Source organism: Hyla sarda, chromosome 4 (genome assembly GCF_029499605.1).
Source record: "Hyla sarda isolate aHylSar1 chromosome 4, aHylSar1.hap1, whole genome shotgun sequence".
Classification (NCBI taxonomy): domain Eukaryota; kingdom Metazoa; phylum Chordata; class Amphibia; order Anura; family Hylidae; genus Hyla; species Hyla sarda.
This window is the reverse complement of record NC_079192.1, coordinates 301,749,078-301,775,713: the sequence shown is the minus strand read 5'-3', so window position 1 is coordinate 301,775,713 and position 26,636 is coordinate 301,749,078. Positions and strand designations below refer to the sequence as shown.

The 26,636-nt window shown below is 40.6% G+C and overlaps 1 protein-coding gene across 3 annotated transcripts in view; it reads right to left on the bottom strand.

Annotated features, from left to right (window-relative positions):
- The window catches only part of UNC5A (unc-5 netrin receptor A), a 420,372-nt gene extending 394,456 nt beyond the window's left edge, over positions 1-25,916 (bottom strand). For 2 of the 3 annotated variants that reach the window (XM_056574721.1, XM_056574723.1), the window contains exon 1: positions 25,368-25,916. In XM_056574721.1, coding sequence (XP_056430696.1) covers positions 25,368-25,467 — 100 coding nt within the window. In that variant the 5' untranslated portion in view covers positions 25,468-25,916. The remainder of the gene's footprint in view (positions 1-25,367) is intronic. The other variant, XM_056574722.1, reaches the window with a different exon arrangement.
- Between the last annotated feature and the right edge of the window lie 720 nt (positions 25,917-26,636).

Below are 26,636 nucleotides of genomic sequence, written 5' to 3'. Positions count from 1 at the left end.
GTAAAGTATTACAAAATGTGTTGTATCTTTAAGAGTTATGTCATGTGATTGTTACGCAGGAGGTACCACAACATCTGCCCTGCACCACACACCCCGCCACCACATTATCAGTAAGGTTTGTTTATTTCAGCAAGTTTAACCCTCACAGAGCATGACAGGGGCAGACTGAGAGGTGAAACTTATAGGGCTATTTATAAGACAGGCAGTAGGTCCCTTCTAAACCATTTTGTTAGCCTCCCCAATCCCCCTTGTGCCTTCTGTCTATCCCTGACCCCTCTTTCCATCCCGAACCTGTCTGTACTTCTCCAGATCCCTTCCTCCATCCCTGACTCCTCTGTACTCCACCAGACCCCTCTGTCCGTCCATGACCCCTTTGTTCTCCTCAGGACCCCTCTTTTCTCTTACAGACCACTCTGTTCTCCTCCAGACCCCTCTGTCCATCCGTGACCATTCTGTTCTCCTCCTGACTCCTCTCCCCATCTCTAACCCCTCTGTATGCCTCCAAATACCTCTGTCCATCCATGACCCCTTTATTCTCCTCAGGACCCCTCTGTTCTCTTAAAAACCACTCTGTTCTCCTTCATATCCCCCTGTCCATCTATGACCCCTCTGTACTCTTCCAGACCCCTCTGTCCATCCCTGACCCCTCTGTGACTCCTCTGTACTCCACCAGACCCCTCTGTCCATCCCAGACCCCTCTGTTCTTCTCCGGGTGTGGTCACTGTGTACATATATTACATTGCTGTATCCTGTACATGGGGGGCCTCATGTTCGAGTTTCGCCTAAGGCCTCACAAAGTCTAAAGCCGCTGGTTGTAGTCATGTGGCGCAGGCAGATGGGAGATGTGTGAGTGGGTGACAAGCTTCCCTGTCACCCACCCACACACTTGCCACCAGCCCGCGCCTCACAACTACAACTCCCATCATGCCTTTACAGTCAGGACATGCTGGGAGCTTTAGTCATGCGGTGCAGGCGAGTGGGAGATAAGCGGGCTTCCCTGGCTGTTGCTAAACTACAACTCCCATGATGGGAGTTGTAGTTTAGGAACAGGGTGCCTCCAGCTGTTGCTAAGCTACACCTCCCATGATGGGAGTTGTAGTTTAGGAACAGGGTGCCTCCAGCGGTTGCTAAACTGGAGGCTCCCTGTTGCTAAATTATAACTCCCATCATGGGATGGGGGGTTGTAGTTTAGCAACTGCTGGAGGCACCATAAATGTATTAACATATTTTTCGTGTTCTTTTCTTCTCATTTCAGATCCGTATATGCAGAGGACTTCTTGGAATTCCATGGATTATGTTGATGACCAGCATTTTCTTTTTGTTTAATATTAATAAAATAGTTAATGAGGGCTTGTGGGGGAGTGTTTTTTGGAATAAAAAAATTGTGTTTTTTTTTTGTTTTCTTAACAGGATTAGTAGTGGAATCCATTACTAAGCCGGGGCTTAGCATTAGCCACAAAAACAGCTAGCGCTAACCCCCAATTATTACCCCGGTACTCAATGCCACAGGGGTTCCAGGAAGAGCCGGTACCAACAGGCCCAAAGCGTCAAAAATGGCACTTCTTGGCCTAGGCGTTAACAAAAGTGGTGCTAATTAGGCAGGGGTGGGCCAGTAACAATGGTCCTTACCCACCCTGGTAACGACAGGCTGTTGCTGCTTGGTTGGTATTGTACTGAGAATGAAAATACGGGGAACCCTATGCATTTTCTTTTTTAGATTATTTATGAAAAAAACATGTGTGTTCTCCATATTGTCATATATACTAACCAAGCAGCAACAGCCTGACGTTATCAGGGTGGGCTAGGACCATTTTCCCAGCCTAAATAATGCCAGCCTGTTACTGTCTAGGCCCAGGAGCACAATTTTTGAAGCTCTGGGCCTGTTGGTACCGGACCTTCCCGGCACCCCTTTGGTGGTGGGTACCGGGGTAATAATTTGGGGTTAGCGCTAGCGGTTTTTGGGGTCTAATAGTAAGCCTGGCTTAATAATGGATTCCATCTTCTGTATAAGACAGCTTCCACTACTAAGCCTGTTAAGAAAACAAAAAAAAAAAAACAACAACACACGTTTAAAAAATGTATATTCCAAAAAACACTCACCCACAAGGCCCTGTTAACCATTTTATTAACATTAAGCAAAAATAAATAAAAATGCTCGTCACCGTAGTCCTTTGCATACACAGAACTGAAATGAGAAAAAAAACATACAAAAATGGGTTAGTACATTTATGGGAAAAAAGTGGTAAAAAAAATGAAATAAATACATTTATTTCACATTTTTGTCACAAATGCGGCTTTAGAGCAGAAAAGTCACAGAGGAGAAGAGGTGGTGTTACAAAGTGGTGTTTTGAAGTCATTTCTTGGTTTTTGCTTATGTATGCTAAAAAGTGTTTTTGCTAATGTATGCCAAATTTATCACCCCCCCCCCCCCCCCGTGATAGTATGATAAATGTAAGATTCCAGGTGTGTGACCCATAATCTGGGACACAGATTATGGGTCACACACCTGGAATCTTACTACGAATACTGAGCGTCTAGTTAACTCTCATAGGGGATCCTGGAGCTGCTGACCTCACGTCGATTGAGCGATTCTACATGCCTGCATAGGTGTTGCGCCCTCAGCACAACGCCCTCTGGTAAGCCTTATAATTGGTTTCCTAAGGGGCTCAACTATCCTGACATACCACACTAGGAGCTCATCTCTTTTCTTCCTTTTTCATATATACAGTATGATAAATGTGTTACACATAAGAAACACTTAAACCATGGAAAACAGTGTACGTAAGTTGTGTACGTAAGCACGGCTCGATGAATTCACCCCAATGTATCTTTTGTTACATTTAAGTTTGAATAACCAAAGCCCATTGTCATTCCTGAACATCTCAATGCCAACATATTTGAGTTAATTTATTAAGGCAAACAATCTGATTATGCAAATGTGTGCCTTTTAATAAATTTGGAGCCCATCTTGCCAACTACTGTAGAATACGCCTATTGTAGTAAATGCAAACTATTGTGTAAATCAATAAACCAGAACAGTACCTTAAAGGTTATTTTTCTGAGGTCATTATTAGTATTGAACCTGTGACAACCTTCATGGTCCTGTTCTGTTTGAAGCCAATTGTATTGTCCGTTCATCTGTATTTTGCATTTTTCTGCTTTGGGTCCTGTTCAGACATTATTCTTATGTCTGAACAGTTTCTGTGTTTATTCTCCCTCAGTTGGGAAGAGTTGACCTTCCAGCCCTTCAGCACTGGGAGTGTATACAAGGCCTCTTCAGGTGCTATTCTGGGCTGGTAATTTCACCTATTACTTTCCTTATTTTTGCTTTGTCTGTGTGTGTGCAATAATGTCTTCAGTTTGTCATGGCTTCATGTCCTAGATATTTTATATAGATTTTAGCCTGCCTTGTTTTAGTACCTTTGTAGGGTTTTAGTATTCTTGTATTGTTCATTCTACTTTGTGTTTCCTGATTCCGTATTCACACTGTGCGTATTTTCAGTCCTGTTTTGAGCCTTGTTTGATCTTGGATATCCAAGGATAGAATTCTGTTCTGAGGCTTGTGCTATCCATCTATCTAGGAATGAATTAGTCTTGTGTCTATGTTCGTGTATGTTGGATTTTTTTTTCCTCTTAGGCTAATATCCTGATCACACTGGTGAGTGTGCCCGCTAGCTAGGAGCCTATTTTGCTTTAGTATTGTTGTCCCTCCTTGTTTGGAGTGGGGTGTCTAGTTTGTCTCTTTTTCAGTCCAGTGTGAACAGTGCTCTTGATTTCCTGACCCATTTAGTGTTCTGACATTCATTTAACCTTTTCATCCCCTGCATCTCCTGGTTTTGTCTGCTGTATACTTATCCACATATCTAGTCTTATTCATTTTATCATATCTGCTGTTAATCTTGATCCTAGTTCTTGCAAGGTTTGTTAGTATGCTATATCTTGCCTGGTATATCTGTTTGTTGCTTTGTAGTATTTCCATTATGTTCCTGGCTTGTTTCCCAACATGTGCAGTTTGTTTTCTTTTGTTTGACTCCTACGCCTATGCACTTTAGTGCAGAATAGGGTCTGTCCTTGTGGTTGTCGATCCATCGTTTAGGGCCAATGGGCAATAAGAAGGGACATCGCTGGTAGGAACAGGTTGGGCTCACTAGCTTCCTGCTCCCTGCCCCATTATCATGACACCAATCATGGAAAATCCACTTTTAGTAGAAGGACTATTCTTTGTCCATTTATAGTGCTGTTTCTATTTAACATAACTACCTAAAATGAGTAGAATTATATTCAGATTTATATGTCACTTGTATGGTTTTGATATTCTATAAAATATCTTTTTCACATTTTGGCATAATATATGAGTGTTTTTTTATTCAAAGTTTGTTAGTGTTAGACATAAAAAGAAAATAACTGAAGGGGGTTTTATGACTACTTACAAAAGGAAGAACAAAACTGTTCAAGAATGTTAGAGAACAACACAGCATGTACACATCTGATGCTGGCTTTCTAGCAATGGGATGTGAAGATGAAATGTTGTATGCCTCCTATGCAGCTGCGGTATATACCTGCATGACATGAGACATGTTTGTCACACAAGATAAGGAACCTACATAAGCACTAGACTCTTTTGTCAGAAAATAAGACACATAACCGGCACACAGAGCCAATTTGTGTAACCGTCCATCAAGCGCTTAGCCTCTCATATAAGCAAACACTTGCAGATGGATTTCATGTTATTAAGGCTTCTAGCTGCATCTGTGATCCAGATTATTTATACTGTGCTTTGAAACACTCAGTGACTCTAACAACTGATATGTATAAGTCTTGAATATGATGAGAAATCTTTAGACCATATTGCAAAATATTAAAGAGCAAGCTATGGCCCACAGTTGGACTTTGTGTCATTTTAAAATCTATTTTTCAATAACTTAGAATCCAATTTTAGTGGTTAAGTAAAATTTTTGACATTAAATGTTCCATGGAGGAGGAGGTTTTTGAGTGCCCGACTTTGGCATTTGCTGGTTGTGAGAAATTATCTGCAACACAAGGGTACGCAAAGGCCTTGAAGTTATCCTTTAACAAGATTAATTTAATATATGTCAATGAAAAGCTAGCCGTGCCTATTGTAACTATTTGGTGTGCCTTTGTTCCTGTGAAAACTTTTCTACTAAAAATACTCTTCTTTTCAGATATTATCGCTCAATGCTGACCTGTGTTTTTCACATCTGCTTCTTCGCGTTATTATTCTACAGAAAGAGGCCAAATACGGTAAATGTAATACTTTTCAATCGATATAATGCTGTAAAATCTAATACGTTTATTTTCTCTGTTTTTCTCATGAGACTTTATTCAGCTTTGAAAAATAAACCCCAATCAGCCATAACATTAATGCCAATGACAGGTAAGTGAATAACATTGACTGTCTTGTTACATCGGCTTCTGTCAAGGGTTGGAGGGATATAGTAGGTAGCAAGTGAACATCAGTTTCTGAAGTTGTGCAGGTGCAAGATCTGAGCGACAAAGACATGGTCAAAAATGGGATGGCTGGTTCAGAGCATCTACAAAATGGAAATTTATGTGGGATGTACCCAGAATTCAGTGGTTAGTACCTACCAAAAGTATACCGGTAAACCTACAACAGGGTCATGGGGGCCCAAATGTTATTGATGTTCACACTGGGTGAATTCTAACCTTTATCTATTGCCTTAAGTGCCTGCAAGGAGTATGTGGGCATCCGAACTGCACCATAAAATAATGGATGAAGGTGGCTTGGTAGGATAAATCACATTATTAAGTTTTGTGCATCAGTTACCTGAAGAAGAGATGGGACCATGGTGCACTATAGGGAGAAGACAATCTGGAAGATGCAGTATGATGTTCTTGGCAATTTCTGCTGAGAAACCTTAGGTACTGTCATTCATTGACTTCTTTAACAAAAATACTAGTACATTCTTTTTACATCCCACCAGGATTACTGTCATCCTTCTCTTTGGCCTTCCATCTAACACGGTTGCACCCCTACGATTAACCCACATTTCTCCTAATTTCTCTTATGCTTCTTTCCTGTGCTAATCCCCTGACTGTTCCTCATTGTCCAGCAAATTTAGTTTAAATTATTTACAATGACAAAATAGACTATCATAATCTGCCCACTCCTTACATCTCTGACCTAATTTCCCAATACCAACCTTCTAACAATCTCCAATCCTCACCAGATCTCCTTTTATGCTCTCCTCTTGTCTTCTCCTTGTACCACTGTCTTTGAGTTTTTTTTATGTGCATCCTCTATACTCTGGAGCTCACTATCCGCACATCAGACTCTCTAGAACTAGAAAACCAATATTTTCAGAAAAGCCTACAGTAACTCCAATAACCCCAGACCTCTTCACGAGCCCAGATCCAGTCATGTGTTCCAACATTTAGTTTATTAGTTGCATTTTGAAGTGTATTCTGTGAACTTGGAGCTCTTGGTATTCATGAGCGGCGGCTCCTCTCGTCTCACCATTGATTGACAGCTTTATTCCTAATACTGTTTATAAGGAGGAAGCTGTCAGTCAGTGAAGAGAGATCAGAAGACAAGTGCAACTAATAAACTAAGTTTTACTAAATTACAACATAATTACACATAAATGGCACACTGCTGTGACTGTCCCTACGTCTTGCTGTGCCAGATTCCTTTTATTATCTATTGTTATTTTGGTATATACCAGATTTAGTTTGGGTAGTGTCCACATCATTTTATAGGGGTGTTATCCAGTCAAAATAAAGTGGTGTTATTCAGTTACAGTATGGTTACTGCCAGCCATGGTAGAGGTAATAGTTCCTCACATTAATAATAAATTCATTAGATATAGCCCCCATTGATGCCTGTGCCTCCAATCAGAATTTTTGCTTAATCAATAATTGTTGTTCTCTTAGTGCCCCCAACTCAGTAATGTTGAGTTTTGAAGTTTCTCCAAGCTAGAAGACTGTTGCTCTGTGTCTTTTCAGGCCAGCAACCTATGAAACGCTGCACAGGACACCTTGGCATACACAAGGGGATAAGATCTCATTATTGCATTGTCCTGTTCAGCGATCCGTCCTGTTTTTTATAAGCTGCAGAACTAATGCGCCTATAGCCTATGAACATGCATAATGGAGTAAAAAGTTACCAGTTCCCTGCACCATAATAATATTTAACAGCATCTGCATCCTCATGATGCAGATGCTGTTGATAGTGGATCTGATTCTAACTTGTTGTTACAGATATCACAGGAAACTTTCCCATGTCTTGTGAAGTCCATGCCTTGACAGGTCAGAGCTGTTTTGGAGTTTAAGAGGGAACTACACTACTTAATGTTTTAAATAATATGGCATATCAATGTACACATTGCTACTCTCTGCTGACCTCGCAGCCCTACCTGCAGCTTTATGACTTCCTATGTAATAAGGTTAATTTGCTTGCTGTAAATAACCGACATCCCAGATCAAATCCCTTACCTCCCAGAGATGTTGGGTGAACATTGAAGAAATTCAGCTGATGATAAATAAAATAGGAAAGTGGGATAGCCCTGTCTAAATGCTTTTAAAGGGGTACTCAGCCCCTAGATGTCTGACTGCGAGGGTCCCGCCACTGGAGACCCCCGCGATCTCCCTGCTGCACCCGGCATTCGTTTAGCACCAGAGACTTGAGACATCACTGCCGTGGCCAGCTCCTGATGTCATGACCACGCCCCCTCAATGCAATTCTATGAGAGGGGGCGTGATGGCCGCCACGCCCCCTCCCATAGACTTGCATTGAGGGGCCATGGCCGTGACGTCACGAGCGGGGTGTGACCGTAACGTCACGAGCATCTGCCCTGCATCGTCAGTCATCCGGCACAAAGCGAAGGTCGCTCCATGCACCGGATGTCTGGGGTGCCGCAGCCAAGATTGTGGGGATCCCCAGCGGCGGGACCCCTGCGATCAGACATCTTATCCCCTATCTTTTGGATAGGGGATAAGATGTCTAGGGGCGGATTACCCCTTTAATGCTATTACCAGTTGTAAAAGGAGATTTTTCAGTTGATGTCAGATTATTTTCTTAATTTGAACATAACATACATTATCATTGATAAATACTCCAAATATCTCACTGTTTTTGAAACCGGCCATATATGACCATATGTCTATCCGATAATGATTTTCTGAAGACATCTGTGTGTCTGAACCCCTGTTGTGTAGTTGGTGCCAGCAGCACATGGTGGTGCTGAATTATTTTAAGCTATTGTAAATTTCTTTTGAACAAATCTCTCTCTCTCTCTCTCTCTCTCTCTCTCTCTCTCTCTCTCTCTCTCGCTTACTCTCTGTCTCTCTTTTTATATAATATATATATATATATATGTATATATATATATATATATATATATATATATATATATATAACATATCTCATATTAATAAGGCACTTCAGAGGTGCCCAGCAGAGGTGACTAAAATGAGCGTGTTAGGGTCCCATCCGAAGTGAGTCCACCTCGGCGTGATGGATGGGAGACACGTTTTGATCAAAAAGTGCACTAAAAGCCTTCCTTTTTTGACCAAGAGTGGTGCTACAACCTTCTTTTTTATATACTTTGTATTTGCCACAGCAGGCAAGCGGGCACCTGTGTATTAGGTAGTTGTACTGGCAGTTTTTTCTTTCTTTCTTTTTTTTGGCTCTCAAAAAGACCTCTTTGACAAGACCACTCTCTTAATCAGACTAAAGTTCATGTCAGACATTTTCAGTTCATCATACATCATGCTTAGTGGCCAATTTCTTTCAGAAGATCACCCACATAGAAAACTACTTTTTCATTGTTTTCTCAGCGTTTTAAGTTTATTCAATTATGTACATTTATAACTATGGTTCAAATTGTTCCAAATAGATGTTGGGGGTTTAAAAACCTATCAAGTCGCTACTTGCTACTATGTGAATTTGTACTAGATAAGTACCTAATATACAATACAGACAAACAGAAACGATGGTTCCACCACCAGTAAAAAAAAAAATAATGAAAAAGCTAGACTTTAATAAAACATATTAAAAATAGAAAACAAAAACCCTATAGACATGTCAATAAAACTGAAATGAAATGCCAACGCATTTCAAGTGATCAAAGCTCTCAATGATGGTGTGCTCCTGCCTCAAGATTCTACTTTTGAATGGTATTAACATGGGTGATGAGCTGACTTGCGATTTTTATTTTTTTTTCAATTTTTTTTTCAATTTTTTTGCACCTATTATACAGTACGTATTGTAAAAGCAATAAAAGAATAGAACTTTCCATTCCAGTATTGGCAGCTATTTTTTAAAATGAAAAAATTAATAGCAGATGAGACAATTACAGATGGAAATAGATAACACAAAGTCAATAAAGAACGGCAAAACAATAGAAATCCTCTGGAGGAGGACTGAGCAGCATCCTGTCTTCCTGACATACAAACAGCAAATTAGAGAGGTCTTAATTGTCTGTGGGTAGGAAAGGAGGGAGAGCTGTGCCATGAAATATGCGACGGCTAGGCAGGTATAGAAGCCTCTTATTTACTGAAATCCTCATGTGCCAGCATTAGAGTAGACACTGCATTGGGGAGATACAGACCTGTGATAAGGTTCTCGAGCCCTAAGGACATAAGAGCCATTAAAAGAAGGGGCGATCCCGGAGCACTTGCTTGTGTTTAGCCACACTTTACATTTTCGGAATATCATTCATACATAGTTAAAGATATAAAACCAGGCTTACCTAGATTTTTTTCTGATTTGGAACAGATCCTGAAACATGTTATTTATTTATTTATGTTATATATTTTGCTATTTTCTGATTGTAGTTTGTTTTTATTTCATTGTTTTGTACATTATTATACAGCTATCTTTCTTAGGCTGTTTTAACAGCATTTGGACTCATGCTTTACTGCATGAATTGGAAATGTTACTGGGCATTCTCTGTGACCTGTGCAAAGGTCTTTCAACAGGCAGGGGATGCACTGAGCTTTAGCTGTTGTGAATAATGTCTTATTTATGCAATGGTGGTGCTTTTTTTCTGTGAGAGTAGGTAAGGAAAATAAGTAGAAAAATGAAAAGGAAAATTGTATTATTGAAATAGTTTTCCCTCTTTCTACTCCATGCTGAAATGAAGCAGATATATATGCACATACAGGCAGATTCTACACAGATGTCCACACAGATTCTACCATAAAATCCTCCTGGAATAAAACCCCATTGATTTTGATGAAAGGTCCTACTCAGAAATTAATTTCTTCTTCAATAATTGAACCCTTCAAATAACCACTCAATCTTTACTGCTTTATTTAATTATCTAACACAATGTTTCCCAACCAGTGTGCCTCCAGCTGTTTCACAACTACAACTTCCAGCATGCCAAAGGCTCCAGAGGAAGTTGTGTAGGTTTTTCCAGTCTAACAACAGTGCTGACATCTCTGTTCATGTCAGAAACTGTGCAGGGCAGGAGCAAATCTCCATAGAAAACCTCTCCTGCTCCGGACAGTTCCTGACATGGACAGATGTGGAAGCTGAATGTGGTCAGACTGGAAAAAACTACACAACTTACTTTAGGGCACACAGCAGCTGATAAGTACTGGAAGGATGACATTTTTTAAATAGAAGTAAATTAAAAATCTGTAACGTTCTGGAACCAGTTGATTTCAAATTTTTTTTTCCATCCAGAGTCCCCCTTTAAATGCAAAGAAGTAGTAAAGTGGAACACAACTTATCCCCAATTCAAAGGATAGGGCATAAGTTAAAAGTTATATCTCCTGAACGGGGCCCAGGCATTCTGCCGGATGGGGCCGTTCCGACCCCTGCAGGTAGCTGTGACTGACATGCCCCCTCCATGCATCTCTATGGGATAAATGGAGGGGAGGGGGGTGTTGGATGCCGCTCCGTGCGGTGGTCAGCATGCCCCTTTCCAGCAGAATTCCGGGCCCCATTCAGCAGATTGCGGTGGTCCCAGCGGTCAGACCCCCATGATAAGGGGATAAGTTATGTTTCACTACAGAACCCCTTTCCTTCCAAAACCTAACAAGGTCATCCAGGATTTAAATAAAAAATAAAAAAACCATAGCTGCTTTCTTCCCAAAAATAGTGAAGCCCAGTTGAAATACACAACCTGAGAACAGGCGTGGCAATTTAATGAAACTGAGTTACATTACCACACACAAACCAAGGACGAGAGTGGCACTGTTTCTATAAGGAAGCTTCTATGTTTTACGTTTTTGTAATCCTGGATAATGCCTTTAGGGTACCTCACATGTTCCTTGCTTGCTGCGTATTTTGTGCACGAAAATCCACAGGTAATCTCATAGCAAGTAATCGGCGAGTTCTCATGTGTGAAATCTGCACATAAATACACTGCCTAAAGTGCGGATTTCACACACAAAAGCTTGCTAATTGCTCATTATGGGATTACCTGCAGATTTTAATGGGTTAAATACGCTGCACGTAAGCTATGTGTGAATGTACCATTAAGATTGTCCCAATTGAATAAACCTTTTTTGGAATCGAAGGGGCAGATCCTGTTACTAGGGAAGACTTGTGTACCCACTTATTTCTCTTGCAGAGTCTATACCATATTTATCAGGGTATAACACACACTTTTTAAACTAAAATATTAAGCTAAAACCCTACCTGCGTGTTATACGCCGATAAATCCTACTCCAATCAATGCAGCCGCCGTTGGTCACTGTTTTAATGTGGACACGGCCGGACTGCAGATCCTGAACAAACAGCCGGCGCCGCAACCACTCTAAATCACTGACTGGTGACGGCTGCCATGACATCTACTCCCCCGCTGATCCCTGGTTGTATTTAGGTTTCTTACCCCTTACCTTGCCGGCGCACTCCAGCAGGCTCAGGTTCCGGCAGCGTCTGGGGCTGACAGCGCACTGGCAGGTGACGCCCCTGACGCTGCGCAGAGAATGTCAACCTTCAGTGCGCAGTCAGCCCCAGACGCCGCCGGAACCTGATCCTGCTGGAGCGCGCACGCCAGGTAAGGGGTAAAAAACCTAAATACAAGCAGGGAATCAGTGGGGGTAGATATCCTGGCAGTCATCGCCGGTCAGTGATTTAGAGTGGTTGTGGCGCCGGCTGTTTGTTCAAGATCTACAGTCCGGCCACGGCCACTTAAAAACAGTGGTGGCAGCACGCAGGCCAGGTAGGGGAAAAACCAAAATACAAGTAGGGGATCAGAATGGTTCAAATGATGTGGTACATTCAACTGGAGGAAAGATGTGTGAGGAGAAAGATGGGCAGGGGATCAGTGAGAGGAAAGGTGGTGGGGATCAGTGAGGGGAAAAGATGTGTGTGGGGATCAGTGAGGGGAAAGATGTGTGGGGGTCAGTGAGGGGAAACATGTGTGTGTGGGGGGTCAGTGAGGGGAAAGATGTGTGGGGGGTCAGTGAGGGGAAACGTGTGGGGGGGTCAGTGAGGGGAAAGATGTGTGTGGGGGTCAGTGAGGGGAAAGATGTGTGGGGGGTCAGTGAGGGGAAAGATGTGTGGGGGGTCAGTGAGGGGAAACATGTGTGTGTGTGGGGTCAGTGAGGGGAAAGATGTGTGTGGGGGTCAGTGAGGGGAAAGATGTGTGGGGGGTCAGTGAGGGGAAAGATGTGTGGGGGTCAGTGAGGGGAAACATGTGTGTGTGGGGGGTCAGTGAGGGGAAAGATGTGTGGGGGGTCAGTGAGGGGAAAGATGTGTGGGGGTCAGTGAGGGGAAACATGTGTGTGTGGGGGGTCAGTGAGGGGAAAGATGTGTGGGGGGTCAGTGAGGGGAAACGTGTGGGGGGGTCAGTGAGGGGAAAGATGTGTGTGGGGGTCAGTGAGGGGAAAGATGTGTGGGGGGTCAGTGAGGGGAAAGATGTGTGGGGGGTCAGTGAGGGGAAACATGTGTGTGTGTGGGGTCAGTGAGGGGAAAGATGTGTGTGGGGGTCAGTGAGGGGAAAGATGTGTGGGGGGTCAGTGAGGGGAAAGATGTGTGTGGGGGTCAGTGAGGGGAAAGATGTGTGGGTGGGGGGGTCAGTGAGGGGAAACATGTGTGTGTGGGGGGTCAGTGATGGGAAAGATGTATGTGTGTGCGGGGTCAGTGAGGGGAAGATGTATGTGTGTGTGTGGGGGTGTGAGTGGCACAGGGGTAATCAGAGGGGGGGGGGGGAATTATGTGCCACAGAGCCAGATAAAGGGGGAGGTTAAGTTCAAAGCCTCCAAGTCATTTATGTAAAATTTAGTTTTTTTTTACTAAAATTTCCTTCTTAAAATAAGGGTGTGTGTTATACGCCAGTGCGTGCTATATGTCGATAAATACGGTTGTTCTATCTCATAGACAGGGGATATAAAGAAAGTGTTTGGTGCTAACAATGTTCTGCTGCCACAAAATAGTATTACATTATGCATACTGTCTATTCTAATGGTCTCCCTAGGTAGTGGTCTCCAAACTGTGGACCTCTAGATGTTGCAAAACTACAACTCCCAGCTTCTGGCTGTCCGGGCAAGCTGCGAGTTATAGTTTTGTAACATCTGGAGGCCTCCAGTTTGGAGACCACTAGCATAGGAAACTACTACTGTAAGCCCTTTAGAGCAGCAGACATTCTATCTAGTGGGCTTTTAAATGGTAGGACCCAGCACTGGACAGAAGACCGTCTGCCGGTCTGCTGGAGGGGCCTGATAAGTAGTTTTAGACTGCATGACTCCTTTAATGTTTAGTGCTATGTATAAGAACAGCACTGGTCACTGTAATCTGCAATTCATTTGTATAGTCTGAAAGAGGTAAAGAGATTTTCATCCACCATCTTGAAATATTACAGTACTCAGATTGGCCAGTATGCCTAAAACTAAGCTGAGACTTCCTGTGTTGTATGTGATGATAAGGAGAAGAATGCTGGAAAGTGATCTGTACAGCTTTTCAGCAAACGGTGACTGCACAAGATAGAAAAAACAATAGATGAAGCTCAGAGCTCAGCCTCCTCCTCCCTGTGAAATAACTACTTCAAAGGTCAGAAAGCATGCCCAGTACCTATCCCCATTCACATAAGACTCACATCTTCTGTCTATGGGGCTTGTTATAAACATGTTTCTTAAAGGGGTACTTCACAAAAAAAACATCTTATCCCCTATCCAAAGGAGAGGGGATAAGATGTCTGATCGCAGGGGTCCTGCCGCTGGGGACCCCTGCGATCTCCAGGCCGACAGCAGTGGCATCCAGAACAAGGAAGCTTGGAGCTTCCACATTCATGACATCACACCCCCTCCATTCATGTCTATGGAAGGGGGCATGATGGCTAGTATGTAGCCGTCACAGTTCGCTCCATGCACAGATGACTGGGGTGCTGCGCCGGAAATCGCCGGGGGTCCCCAGTGATGGGACCCCCGTGATCTGATATCTTTCCCCCTATCCTTTGGATAGGGGATAAGATGTTTTTCAGTGGAGTACCCCTTTAAGGCTATTAAAAACAGTTCAGGCAAGATGGTAGCCCCCATAATAATGTACAAAAAAATGAAATAAACATTTTTCAATGAGAGAATAGAAACAGATTAGGAAACAAGAACATGTCTCAGTTTCTGGCTCCAACCAGTTAAAAAAAAATCTAGGCAATACATTCCTAAATAAGCGGTATGCAATTTTAATAAAGTAAATGGAAAGGAAGTCTAATAGGGTTCTATATATACAGATTTCAGCAAATATTTCTGAAAGCATATACTTCATGGTAGAAAGTCTGCCAGATATTTTAATTTCCCCCTGGAATATTCTATTACAAAGTGTAGATGCTCGATACAATTCTCAGTTAGCCAGAGTATAGTATGGCGCTATAAGAACTGCTGGGTGCAGTGTAAAAAACGCCGGATGCTTTCTTATGCGGCCGATAATGATTCCATATCATAGCGCTAAATGGGTGGAGTCAGGACTTAATCATATTTGACATTTTTACAATGAACACATTTGAATTCCATATCCCGGATTTATTGGAATGTCAATACACGTGTTGTATATCATATTCTGAGTAACAGCAGGTACGTCGAGCTGAATATCTCGATGAAATCAGAGTTCATTAACTATTGTTATTTTTCTGACACATTGGGGAGTATTTAAAAAGCAGACAAAGTAAACAACCAGAGTTAATTTCTCCGGCATATTTACACTGCTGTGAATGGATTTCTCCAGAATCACTTGCACTCGATTACTGTTGAGTCTCAGCTAAAAGGCCCGTTCTTTGTTTGCTAACACATTTTAATTGTATATTTACCTGCAAACATTAAAGCCTAGTTCACACCTGCGGGTTTTAGCTACTTAAACTATTTACTGTAGCTATATTCCCCAAATAAAGGCACTAACAACACATTGTTATTAAATGACAAACATAAAAATATAAAAAGCATCTGAAGAATGGAAAGACACTAAACTATACTCAATAAACCATGGTATAAACAGGTATCATGTTTATATCAAGACAAAGGGGGGTAATTCATTAAAGGGGCACTCCGCTGCCCCAGAGTTCAGAACATTTTGTTCTCAAGGCTTGGAACGGCCGGCAGGGGTCATGACGTCACAGCCACACCCCTCGTGATGCCACACCATGCCCCCTCAATGAAAGTATATGGGAGGGGGCGTGGCGTATGCCACGCCCCCTCCCATAGACTTGCATTGAGGCGGTGTGACATGACATAACGAGGGGGCGTGGTCACAATGTCCTGACCGCTGCCTGCACCCAGCATTTTAACCCCTTAAGGACGCAGGACGTAAATGTACGTCCTGGTGAGGTGGTACTTAACGCACCAGGACGTACATTTACGTCCTAAGCATAACCGCGGGCATCGGAGCGATGCCCGTGTCATGCGCGGCTGATCCCGGCTGCTAATCGCAGCCAGGGACCCGCCGGCAATGGCCGACGCCCGCGATCTCGCGGGCGTCCGCCATTAACCCCTCAGGTGCCGGGATCAATACAGATCCCGGCATCTGCGGAGGTTCGCGATTTAAATGAACGATCGGATCGCCCGCAGCGCTGCTGCGGGGATCCGATCATTCATAACGCCGCACGGAGGTCCCCTCTCCTTCCTCCGTGCGGCTCCCGGCGTCTCCTGCTCTGGTCTGTGATCGAGCAGACCAGAGCAGAAGATGACCGATAATACTGATCTGTTCTATGTCCTATACATAGAACAGATCAGTATTAGCAATCATGGTATTGCTATGAATAGTCCCCTATGGGGACTATTCAAGTGTAAAAAAAAATGTAAAAAAATGTAAAAGTAAAAGTAAAAAAAAAGTGAAAAATCCCCTCCCCCAATAAAAAAGTAAAACGTCCGTTTTTTCCTATTTTACCCCCAAAAAGCGTAAAAAACATTTTTTATAGACATATTTGGTATCGCCGCGTGCGTAAATGTCCGAACTATTAAAATAAAATGTTAATGATCCCGTACGGGGAACGGCGTGAACGAAAAAAATTTTTAAAAGTCCAAAATTCCTACTTTTTTAATACATTTTATTTAAAAAAAAATTATAAAAAATTTATTAAAAGTTTTTTATATGCAAATGTGGTATCAAAAAAAAGTACAGATCATGGCGCAAAAAATGAGCCCCCATACCGCCGCTTATACGGAAAAATAAAAAAGTTATAGGTCATCAAAATAAAGGGATTATAAACGTACTAATTTGGTTAAAAAGTTTGTGATTTTTTTTAAGCGCAACAATAATATAAAAGTATATAATAATGGGTATCATTTTAATCGTATTGACCCTCAGAATAAAGAACACACATCATTTTTACCATAAATTGTACGGCGTGAAAACGAAACCTTCCAAAATTAGCAAAATTGCGTTTTTCGTTTTAATTTCCCCACAAAAATAGTCTTTTTTGGTTGCGCCATACATTTTATGATATAATGAGTGATGTCATTACAAAGGACAACTGGTCGCGCAAAAAACAAGCCCTCATACTAGTCTGTGGATGAAAATATAAAAGAGTTATGATTTTTAGAAGGCGAGGAGGAAAAAATGAAAACGTAAAAATTAAATTGTCTGAGTCCTTAAGGCCAAAATGGGCTGAGTCCTTAAGGGGTTAAATGAACGCCGAGTGCTGCACAGAGATCATCGGGTCCTAGCTACGGGACCCCCGCAATCAGACATCTGACCCCCTATCCTTTGGATAGGGGATAAGATGTCTAGGGGTGGAGAACCCCTTTAAGAGTGGAGTAGGTGCACATCTTTTTACTCCATTAATCTGTGTGGTGGACACTGTGTACTTGCAACAAATCTATTACATGGTGCAGGGCATGTGATAAATATGATGCTGCACATATTTCTTCAGTACTCCACTTTGTATGGTGCCTCCTCTGCAACAAAACGTGCAACTTTTTAATACTGCTGTCCAGTGTCCACAGTCAGCTTGTAAACCAAGTGTAGATTTGCACCTCAGATAGCGCAGTTGCGCCAAAAGATGCGACAAACTGAAAAGTCACACATCATAATTTCAATTACATCAACTTAAATCACAACTTGCTATGTTCTTTTTGAAAAACCTTCTAAAGTAAAAGACACAATTAACAAAAAGTCTCTAAACAGCAACAGAGACAAACTGTGCGACAAATTTAAACCACAAAACCAGGGTAAAACCAATGGTAAATTCTCCCCTTAGTGTTATACATCTCATGTATGCAAAAAGTACTGTGAAAAAGTGACTATGTGAAAGATAACTATATTACTGGGCAAGGATACATAAACAAGAGAAGAATACTCCTGCACAAAAAGGAAGGAAAAAATCCAAAAGCAAAGCTGATACCTGCCATGTATAATGCCTGAGACACACCATATAAGTAATCCAACACACGTTTCGCTCACTGTTGCTTCGTCATGGGGGAGTCATTACTTATTGACACTGCCCACATATACATTGTTGCAAACAGGATTAAAGAGAGTATCATAAAAACTACACTGTGTAAACGGGGACAAAGTCCTATATTTTGTTGAAAATGTGGTAAATATATCAAAATTGCACAAAATACGTAGACACACTTCTACAGTATTGCTTTACTTTAACATGTGCATATAGTGCTATTAGATGGAAAAAAATGGAAAGGACTTCCGTTGGCTCCTTGCATTGCTAGCAAACATAGGGCTTGGCATGTAGAGGGTAAAGGGGTCACCAAAATAGTTTTACTGAAAGCACATTTTGTGGCCTTGTTCAAACATTAATATGTTTTTTTTTTGTTTGTTTGTTTTTTTACACAATCTATTTTTACTTTTGCCATACCACAGTTTTTTACTGTATATTTGTTGCAGTGGAGAAACATGCGCATTATACAAATGTGAAAACTGCGAAAATTTTGTTAGCAGGATGTATAAGTCCTTCCTTTATATTTCCCATTCCTTTAGAATTCACTTCTGGTATCGGAAAAAAAATATATATGTATGAAAATCAGGCACTTTAACTGGCACAGAAAAAATAAAATAAAAAAAATGGGCCTTAAAGGAGATATCCAGTGGTGAAAAACTTATCCTCTATCCTAAAGATAGGGGATAAGTTTCAGATCGCGGGGGTCCGCACAAAGCCATAGAGTTGTATCGAGGGGGCGTGTCGGCTGCCACTTCATGTGGTGGTCAACACGCGCTATCTGGCCAGTGAGCCGAAGCCCTGTAGAGGAGATCACGGGGGGGCCCAGCGGTTGGACCCCTCACGATCTGAAACTTATCCCCTATTCTTAGGATAGAGGATAAGTTTTTCACCACTGGACTACCCCTTTAAGTCCATAGTGGGTTTTCTGTCAATTTTTCTTTCATTGTTGCATTCTGAAAACCATAGCTTTTTTTCCTATAACATGGCTGCCTAAGCATTTTGTTTTTTCCATATGATAAAGATGGGATTCACACGGTTTTCAGTCAGTTTTTAAACCAAAGTTATAGAAGTGGATTCAAAAGGAGCAGGGAATATTAAGGAATAATGTTTTACTTCTTTTTCCTGCACATTCCCTTTTTTTATTTATTTATTTTTATTTTTTTTGTAGTTTTTTTTATTTTTGCTCAGAGTAAAAAACTGTGTTTAAAAGCCCTTATGTAGTATTTTTCAATGTTACTATTTCGGGATACATATGACACGACTCATTAACTTTTACTGAGAAAAAAAAGCTTTTGTGCCGTTCACCATGTGGCTTAATAACATGATATTTACATTCATTGTGTCAATAACAATATGTGAAGGCCATTTTGACATGGCTTTTTTGCTTTAAGAAAAAAAAAACTTACTTTCTTTCTTCTTGTAGAACACCACATTAATCTAAGCTTGGATTTGTGTGTGTGTGTGTGTGTGTATATATATATGTGTGTGTGTGTATATATATATGTGTGTGTGTATATATATATATATATATATATATATATATATATAAAATTTCAGGACAATGCATAGATTTCGAAAAACATGGCTACCTTTATCCAAAAACAGTGCCACACCCAACCAAAGGTTATGTGTAGTATTACAGCTAAAGTCCATTTTCTTCAATTGCTTTGAGTTGCAGTACTGATGTTGTGCTGTTAGAAAGCAGCCATGTTTTTTAACGCTGTATAATTCATTTTCATTTGTAATTTAGCATTGCCACCACACCTTCTGTCAAAATGTCAGCTCAGGGTCTCTTTGGATGAAATCTTATTAAGATTTGCCTATTGTCTCTGTTGTGAACCCTCTAAGGGATAGAAGCTACCTTAATCTCCCTTCTTCTATTGGTTTTCTATGTATTGGTATGAAAAAAAATATCCTTTTGTAAAATATGGGTTTCTATATAGTGCAGTACTTAAATAGCAATTCTCTAATATACAGTAATTACTGATAAGGCCTGAAGACTCGTACAATCCAATATCTTGTATCATCCCTCCCTTCAGCTACAGACCAGCCTGAATTTAAAGTAGTTCCAGCTCTTATACAAAATGTATCCTGCTAGGTGTTTTATACAGCACCTATCATCTGGTCAAACATTCATCCTGTTTCTTTAGATTTCTTCTGGCTTGTTCTAAATAAAAATTATATATATATATATATATATATATATATATATATATATATATATATATCAGTTGTCATAAAATAATATTCCTATATGGTTATGTAAATGTACTTTACCATGTTCTACCCTTCTTTTAAGGATAATTATGGCTAAAGGGCAAGCTTAGGGGGCACAGTAAAATTGGGTTAACCTCTCTGCTAAATTTCTTTTGACGTTTTTGTATGTGAGAATGCTTAGCAGTTAACACGTTTATATTCTACATAAATGAACAAACTTTTATTTTTACACAAACATGTGACAATATTTGGTAGCTAGATATAATATATTGAAGTTTATAATCATAAGGATGATTGATTGAACCATACATACTGACAATACTAAGAGCTGAAAGATTTTGTAATTTTTTTTTACAGAATTTGTATAATAGTAGAAGTAGTAATATGAGTAGCAGAAGTAGTAGTAATAGGAGAAGCAGTAATTGTAGCTGTAGTAATACTAGAAGTAGTAGTAGCAGTAGTAGTAGCAGTAGTAGTAGTAGTAGTAGTAGTAGTCATAGTAGTAGCAGTAATAGGAGTGTTGTTTATCTCCAGGGCAAAATTAAAGGGGTACTCCAGTGGAAAACTTTTTTTCTAATCAACTGGTGCCACAAAGTTAAACAGATTTGTAAATTACTTCTATTAAAAAATCTTAATCCTTCCAGTACTTATTAGTTGATGAATACTACAGAGGAAATTCTTTTCTTTTTGCAACACAGAGCTCTGTGCTGACATCATGACCACAGTGCCCTCTGCTGACATCTCTGTCCATTTTAAGAAGTATCCAGAGTAGGATAAAATCCCCATAGAAAACATTTGCTGCTATGGACAGTTCCTAAAATGGACAGAGAGGTCAGCAGAGAGCACTGTGGTCATGATGTCAGCAGAGAGCTCTGTGTTCCAAAAAGAAAATAATTTCCTGTGCTGTATTCAGTAGCTAATAAGTACTGGAACAATTAAGATTTTTTTTATAGAATTAATTTACAAATCTGTTTAACTTTCTGGCACCTGGTGATTTAAAAAAACAAAAAAAAGTTTTCCACCGGAGTACCCATTTAAAGCAATTTTCATTTGAATTTACTGACATATTTGCCAGTAAGTGCAGTGTTAGAAACAACATAAAGGAGGTAAGAATAAACTAAATAAACCATTTCCAGAAGTCTGCATCATGTCTTCCACTCATTTAGGAGTCTAGTGATGTATGTCCCAATAACTTGTATTGTCAGTGGTTATACTTGTATAGGACAGGGGTAACTGTGAAGATAGAATGAAGTCTTTGCCTTAAAGGAAACCTTTTACTTTACACAAGTACTCTAAACTACCAGATTCATGTTAAGCAAGAGGTGCTGAGTAACATGAGTTAATGTATAGATTTGCGATAATATATTCAATATAAATTAAAATTTTGTCATCTTATTCTCTACTTTTTCTGGGCTTAGGAGTCCAGTGGGCGGTCCATCTTAGTGACTGACAGCCTTTCCTTATGCCTTTGCATACAAAAAGAACTGTCAATCATTATGTATGACCGCCAGCTAGACTCCTAAGTTCAGAAGAAGCAGGAATTACCGTAAATTACAAAACTACAAATTATATTACAAAATATTTTCCCAGAAAACAATATATTAATGTGCACAGCTCCTCCTGTTCTATAACATGATGCTTGCCGATCTGACAGCCTGTTTAATGTGACAGGTTACTTTTAAGAAGAGATTTAAGAATAAACGTTGTGATACTATTGTCAATTTATTAATGTTATCATTATTATTGTTACATTTTTAGGGGACTGGAAGACCCTTTCTGAGGTTCTGTAAATAATATACATCAGCAAGATGCCCTTGTATAACAATGATCTCATATTAGCAAGTCATATGCGATTTGTCTGTACTGAAGTGTAATAAATATTGGGTCTCCTATGGGCGCATATAGTTTGAAAGGGATGGCTTGAATCTCTTGGGTCCTTGGTGCAAAAGCTATTCCAGAGTTCACCACCAAGTGATGACATTATCCTTTGTGTGATATAAGTATACTATACTAAGTATAATATCTCTGCATTACATTACAACATCATAGGGTCATTAACATATTTTGTGTTTACACTTCTATTGTCCTTTTTTGTAAAGCAGTGGATGGGGCATATGTTTTTCTGATATATTGTATTTCCAATGTATCATTAAATTTGCTGATCTTACTAACTTCCTTTGAACCCCTACTTATTTTTTTACTATTATATGAACAAGTGTAACAACAGGCACTTTTTATATTCAGATACTTTATTAATTAAACAGAAAGCTAAATAAAAAATATTTGAAAGCTCTGTTCGCTGAATTTTTCAACTACGATGCTATAAAACATATTTTGTGATGAATGGTTGACCAAGGTTATCCAGGTCACAACCCTCAAAGATGTTTCTGCAGCCACCAGCAAGAAAACCAACATGGCTTTCAATAAATAAGATGATGTTGTCTCTTATCAAGCTGCCAGTTCACAAACACATATATAACATATGAAGCATCTTCATGAAAACTGGGATGATACAATATTAAATTGATTATGGAAGACTTTCAGAGTTGCATCATTCGTATGATATTTATTACAGCTGTCTATGCCTTTGATATCATTGCAGGAGGAGTATAGTACTATATTAGCAGCTGATACATTTACCCAGCACTGTAATTGTCTCTGTATAATAAATACGCTTTTCCGTGAAAAGAATGCTGTGGCCCAAGAAGAAGACCAGTGGAATATTCTTGATGGAAGGATGGTGGGTTGAAGTTTTGTTTGAACTGGAATATGAGATGACATGCTGGTTCTCATTGTGGCTAGTAATACCCATAACGGGTATGTGGAAGTATCTAGTCCTTGTATTAGCAAGGATACTGGCAACCCATTTTCCAGTTTTGTCATTTAGCTTATTTAACAACTGTACACTGCCAAACATTATAGCCATTTTAGGCTTCTGACCAATGTACCAAGGTCTCTCTGAGTCCCTTAAACTTTAAGTGACCTCTGCGAGCTCCGGTGAGGGTAATAGGGCACCGGATTCACTTTTGGAGAATTGAAACCAGATTTGATCATTTATAATGGTGGAGTGGTGGAAAAAAAATAATAATATACATATATATATATATATATATATATTTTTTTTTTTTTTTTTTTTTTTTTTTTTTTTGTAAACCTATACGCTGGTGTGTGTGGTCAGCAAAAGTGGCACCTACATATTTACATAGTAAAAAATCAATGTTCGTGTGCAACATGTGAACCACTGAATACATTCTTTTTAGGATTTTACACTACGTATAGCTGCCTGTTTCCATCTGTAAACCTGAAAAATCCCTTCCACCTCTATATAGATTTTCATAGGAATACCAGTTAAGAACACTAAGGCAAAAGGACCCTGTATGCTCATGTGTGTCTGCTAACAATATATATATATATATATATATATATATTTGTGTGTGTGTACATTATATATGTATATATATATATATATTTGTGTGTGTGTACATTATATATGTATATATGTATGCGTAAGTGTAATGGTAAAAGAAGTAATCAGAGCCGACAGAATTGCACAAGTGATGTGCTGTATATATGCTGAGAATAATGAATACAACATTAGGCATTCACATTATACTGTACACTATAGTCCATGAAATGTGTAAATGTACATTAGCATCTTTTTGTCTCTACATACTACACATTGTTGCTTCATTGAGCAGGAACTCACAGAGAGCTAGACACATCACGTTCACCAGACATGATCACACGTTTTCCCCAATGATCTAGTACAGCTACTACAGAAAATTTGGGCATATGCATCCATGGTTTTACAACCTACACATACTGTTTGTTCAAGGATCTGCTTGAGCTGGATACTATCCTAGTAAAAAGAAAAATCACAGGGCTATCATGCTGGCCAGGATAACATGACAATAACACAAATGATTGACAGCTATCACCTAAGCCTGGACCACCCCATAAACAATAGAAAGCAAATGGCAACTTACAGTACTCCATCCCCCACACACATGCTTCTTCCTCTCCACAGATATGTAATAAACTCTAATAGACCCTTCAAACAGAGAATGAATAGATGGAAAAAAAAAACATTCACAATGTACAAATGGCCTCTAAATAGATAAACCTTGAACGCAACTTGAAAGAGAAGCCTACATCATAAATGAATTAGTGCTGCTCCAAGGATTGACACCACCAAGTACAAGTGTCTGCGCACAGTGGGTTTGCTTGTATAGTCTCTCAGCAGTAGAACAATGTGCTTTACAATAAACATACATATGAGCACTACAGAACCGGAGACCGAAGCACAGGAGAAGATTTCTATAAAGACGTGCAGCAGCTCCTATCAAAGCCATACAGAGAAGATCAGAGCCAAACCTAGATGTGTATCATGCAGTAGTCACACATGAATGACACCATGCAGCAAGAAGTGTCTTCTGAGCAGATGAAGTTTTTATAGCCTGGCATAACAAGATTTCATTAAGATCTCCTACTAGCCTCAGGACTACTAACAACCATGATCTGCAGCCACCTTCACTGTAAAACAGTTGCACTAAATCAGCCAAGAGGGCAGTTTCAGGCCCAATTTCCAATGAGTTATTAACAGTGTTGTCTACAAGGACAGGAATCGGTAAATAATACACCAAAGTGAATCCTTGGTTTTCTGACCTCATCTACACAAGCCTGTCCCTTCCCACACACACATAATATTGAGAGATGGAATAGTGGATACCTATGGTATACAGGCCACTCAGGCGAGTGCAGAGAATTACTACTTGGACGTTTCTTTGTTCAAACATGAAGATTTGACTGAGGCACTTCACTGTCTTCCTTATAAGCAAGCTCCTAGCCCATTCTAGCTGTAGCTCCATTATAGAGAGAATGGAAAAGAGAGATGATATCTGTTCTTTACCTTCCTAGTTAGGAACCTACAGCAGCTAATACATGACCCACATCTGATCACCTGCTCCAGCCTGAACTTGTACACTAGGTGCTGTATACTGTATTGTGTTGCAAAATACAATGAAAATCCATATTCCCTTACAAATACTTGACTTGTGCCTCGTTCGCCTTAGCAATGTGTCTACCAGGCTGCATGCACCTGCTGTTACTATGCCTCTTTCAGTGTTTTCCCATGGGAGAGAGCAGAGGTGAGAGGCTAAAGCAGCAGAGAAGAGCACACTTCATGACATTGCAAGGTAAGACAACACAGCAGAGCTAGCTGGGAAAGTGGGCACATTCATCTGCCAGTTGTGCCACTAGATCCTGAGCGCAATACAAGGTACCAACTCCTCCTTTGTAAGTGGTAGATAAGTTGAAAGAGGTCAAACTTACCAGAAGGAGGAAGGTGCAAGCTGAGGAAGCTACCGACCAGCAAGAAACATGCTGCGCCCATCCTGATGTCCAGACTGGACTCCCCCAGCCATGAGCCCATTGCAGGACAGAAGTTGAGGTGTCACTGAATGTGAGCAAGACAAGTATCAATGTGACAGATTTCAGGGTATTCCTCCATTCTGCAGTACATAGCAGCACCCCTTTTCCCTTAAATGATCCATACAGGCACCTTTAAGTGTCACCCTTTCACCAGCAGCACCTGCCTTTCCGAGAGTGAAAGCCGGACAGGGTATGTCAGTAAATGGCAAAGATCCACCTGCTCCCTCTGTTCTCCTCTCTCCTGTAGTGGCTTATGTGGGCTCAACAGCAATGCAGAGCAGTAAGAGGAGAATGAGCCAGAGTGAGAGAGAGAGAGAGAGAGAAAGGGACATGCAGACATAGGCTGGAAAAACACGGTCTGGATCACAGCTGGTTGGATGGATTGGAGGAAACGCAACAGCTGGTTAAAGTGGCAGCTTCTGTGATGCTGATGGTAGGAAACAGGATTGCTGCAGCCGCAGGCATCCTAACCCCAGCTGCTGTCTGTCAGGGATGGAGGAGGGAGGGGTGTGCATTTAATGCACAAAGAGATTGAGATTTATGCAAGGGAGGACAGCAACCAATTCCTTCACAGCAAGACATGTACAATGTTTATGCAAATGTTAGAAATGGAAAATCATTCTAAGGCAGAAGCTATCTCTATGGACCACTGAGTGCTGGATTGGCCTTTTATTGCAAGAAAGCCAATAAAAATATAGTCAAAATGAATTTTGCTGCTATTGTATTGTATGCCTAGAATGAAACATTGTCAGGGGAGCTGCACTTGTCCCTGGTTAATGAGGAGAAGACACAGCTAGAGATTCTGCACAATATACAAGCCGTCTTGTCACAGTCCGTGCAAGAAAATACCTGTGAATACACTAAAACCTCACTTTGGTACAAGAGCTTACATGTAGTGATAGAGGGAGACCCCTGTGGCTGCTATGGGCTTATGTTAAGGGGATCCCCAGTTCAGACTCTATCCAGTCTCCTTTATTTTAAGCAGTATCTACACAGAAGTGGTATCCTACATAGGGAATGAGAAATGAGAGAATATCTTGCTATTCTGTCCCAGGATGAGGAGGTGGCGGTGTGCACCAGAAACAGGAGGGGGAGCTCACTTTTAAATCTTGGCTGTGCAGCATCCCAGGATGTCGGGATAAATGTTATTTCTTTCCATACTATATGGAG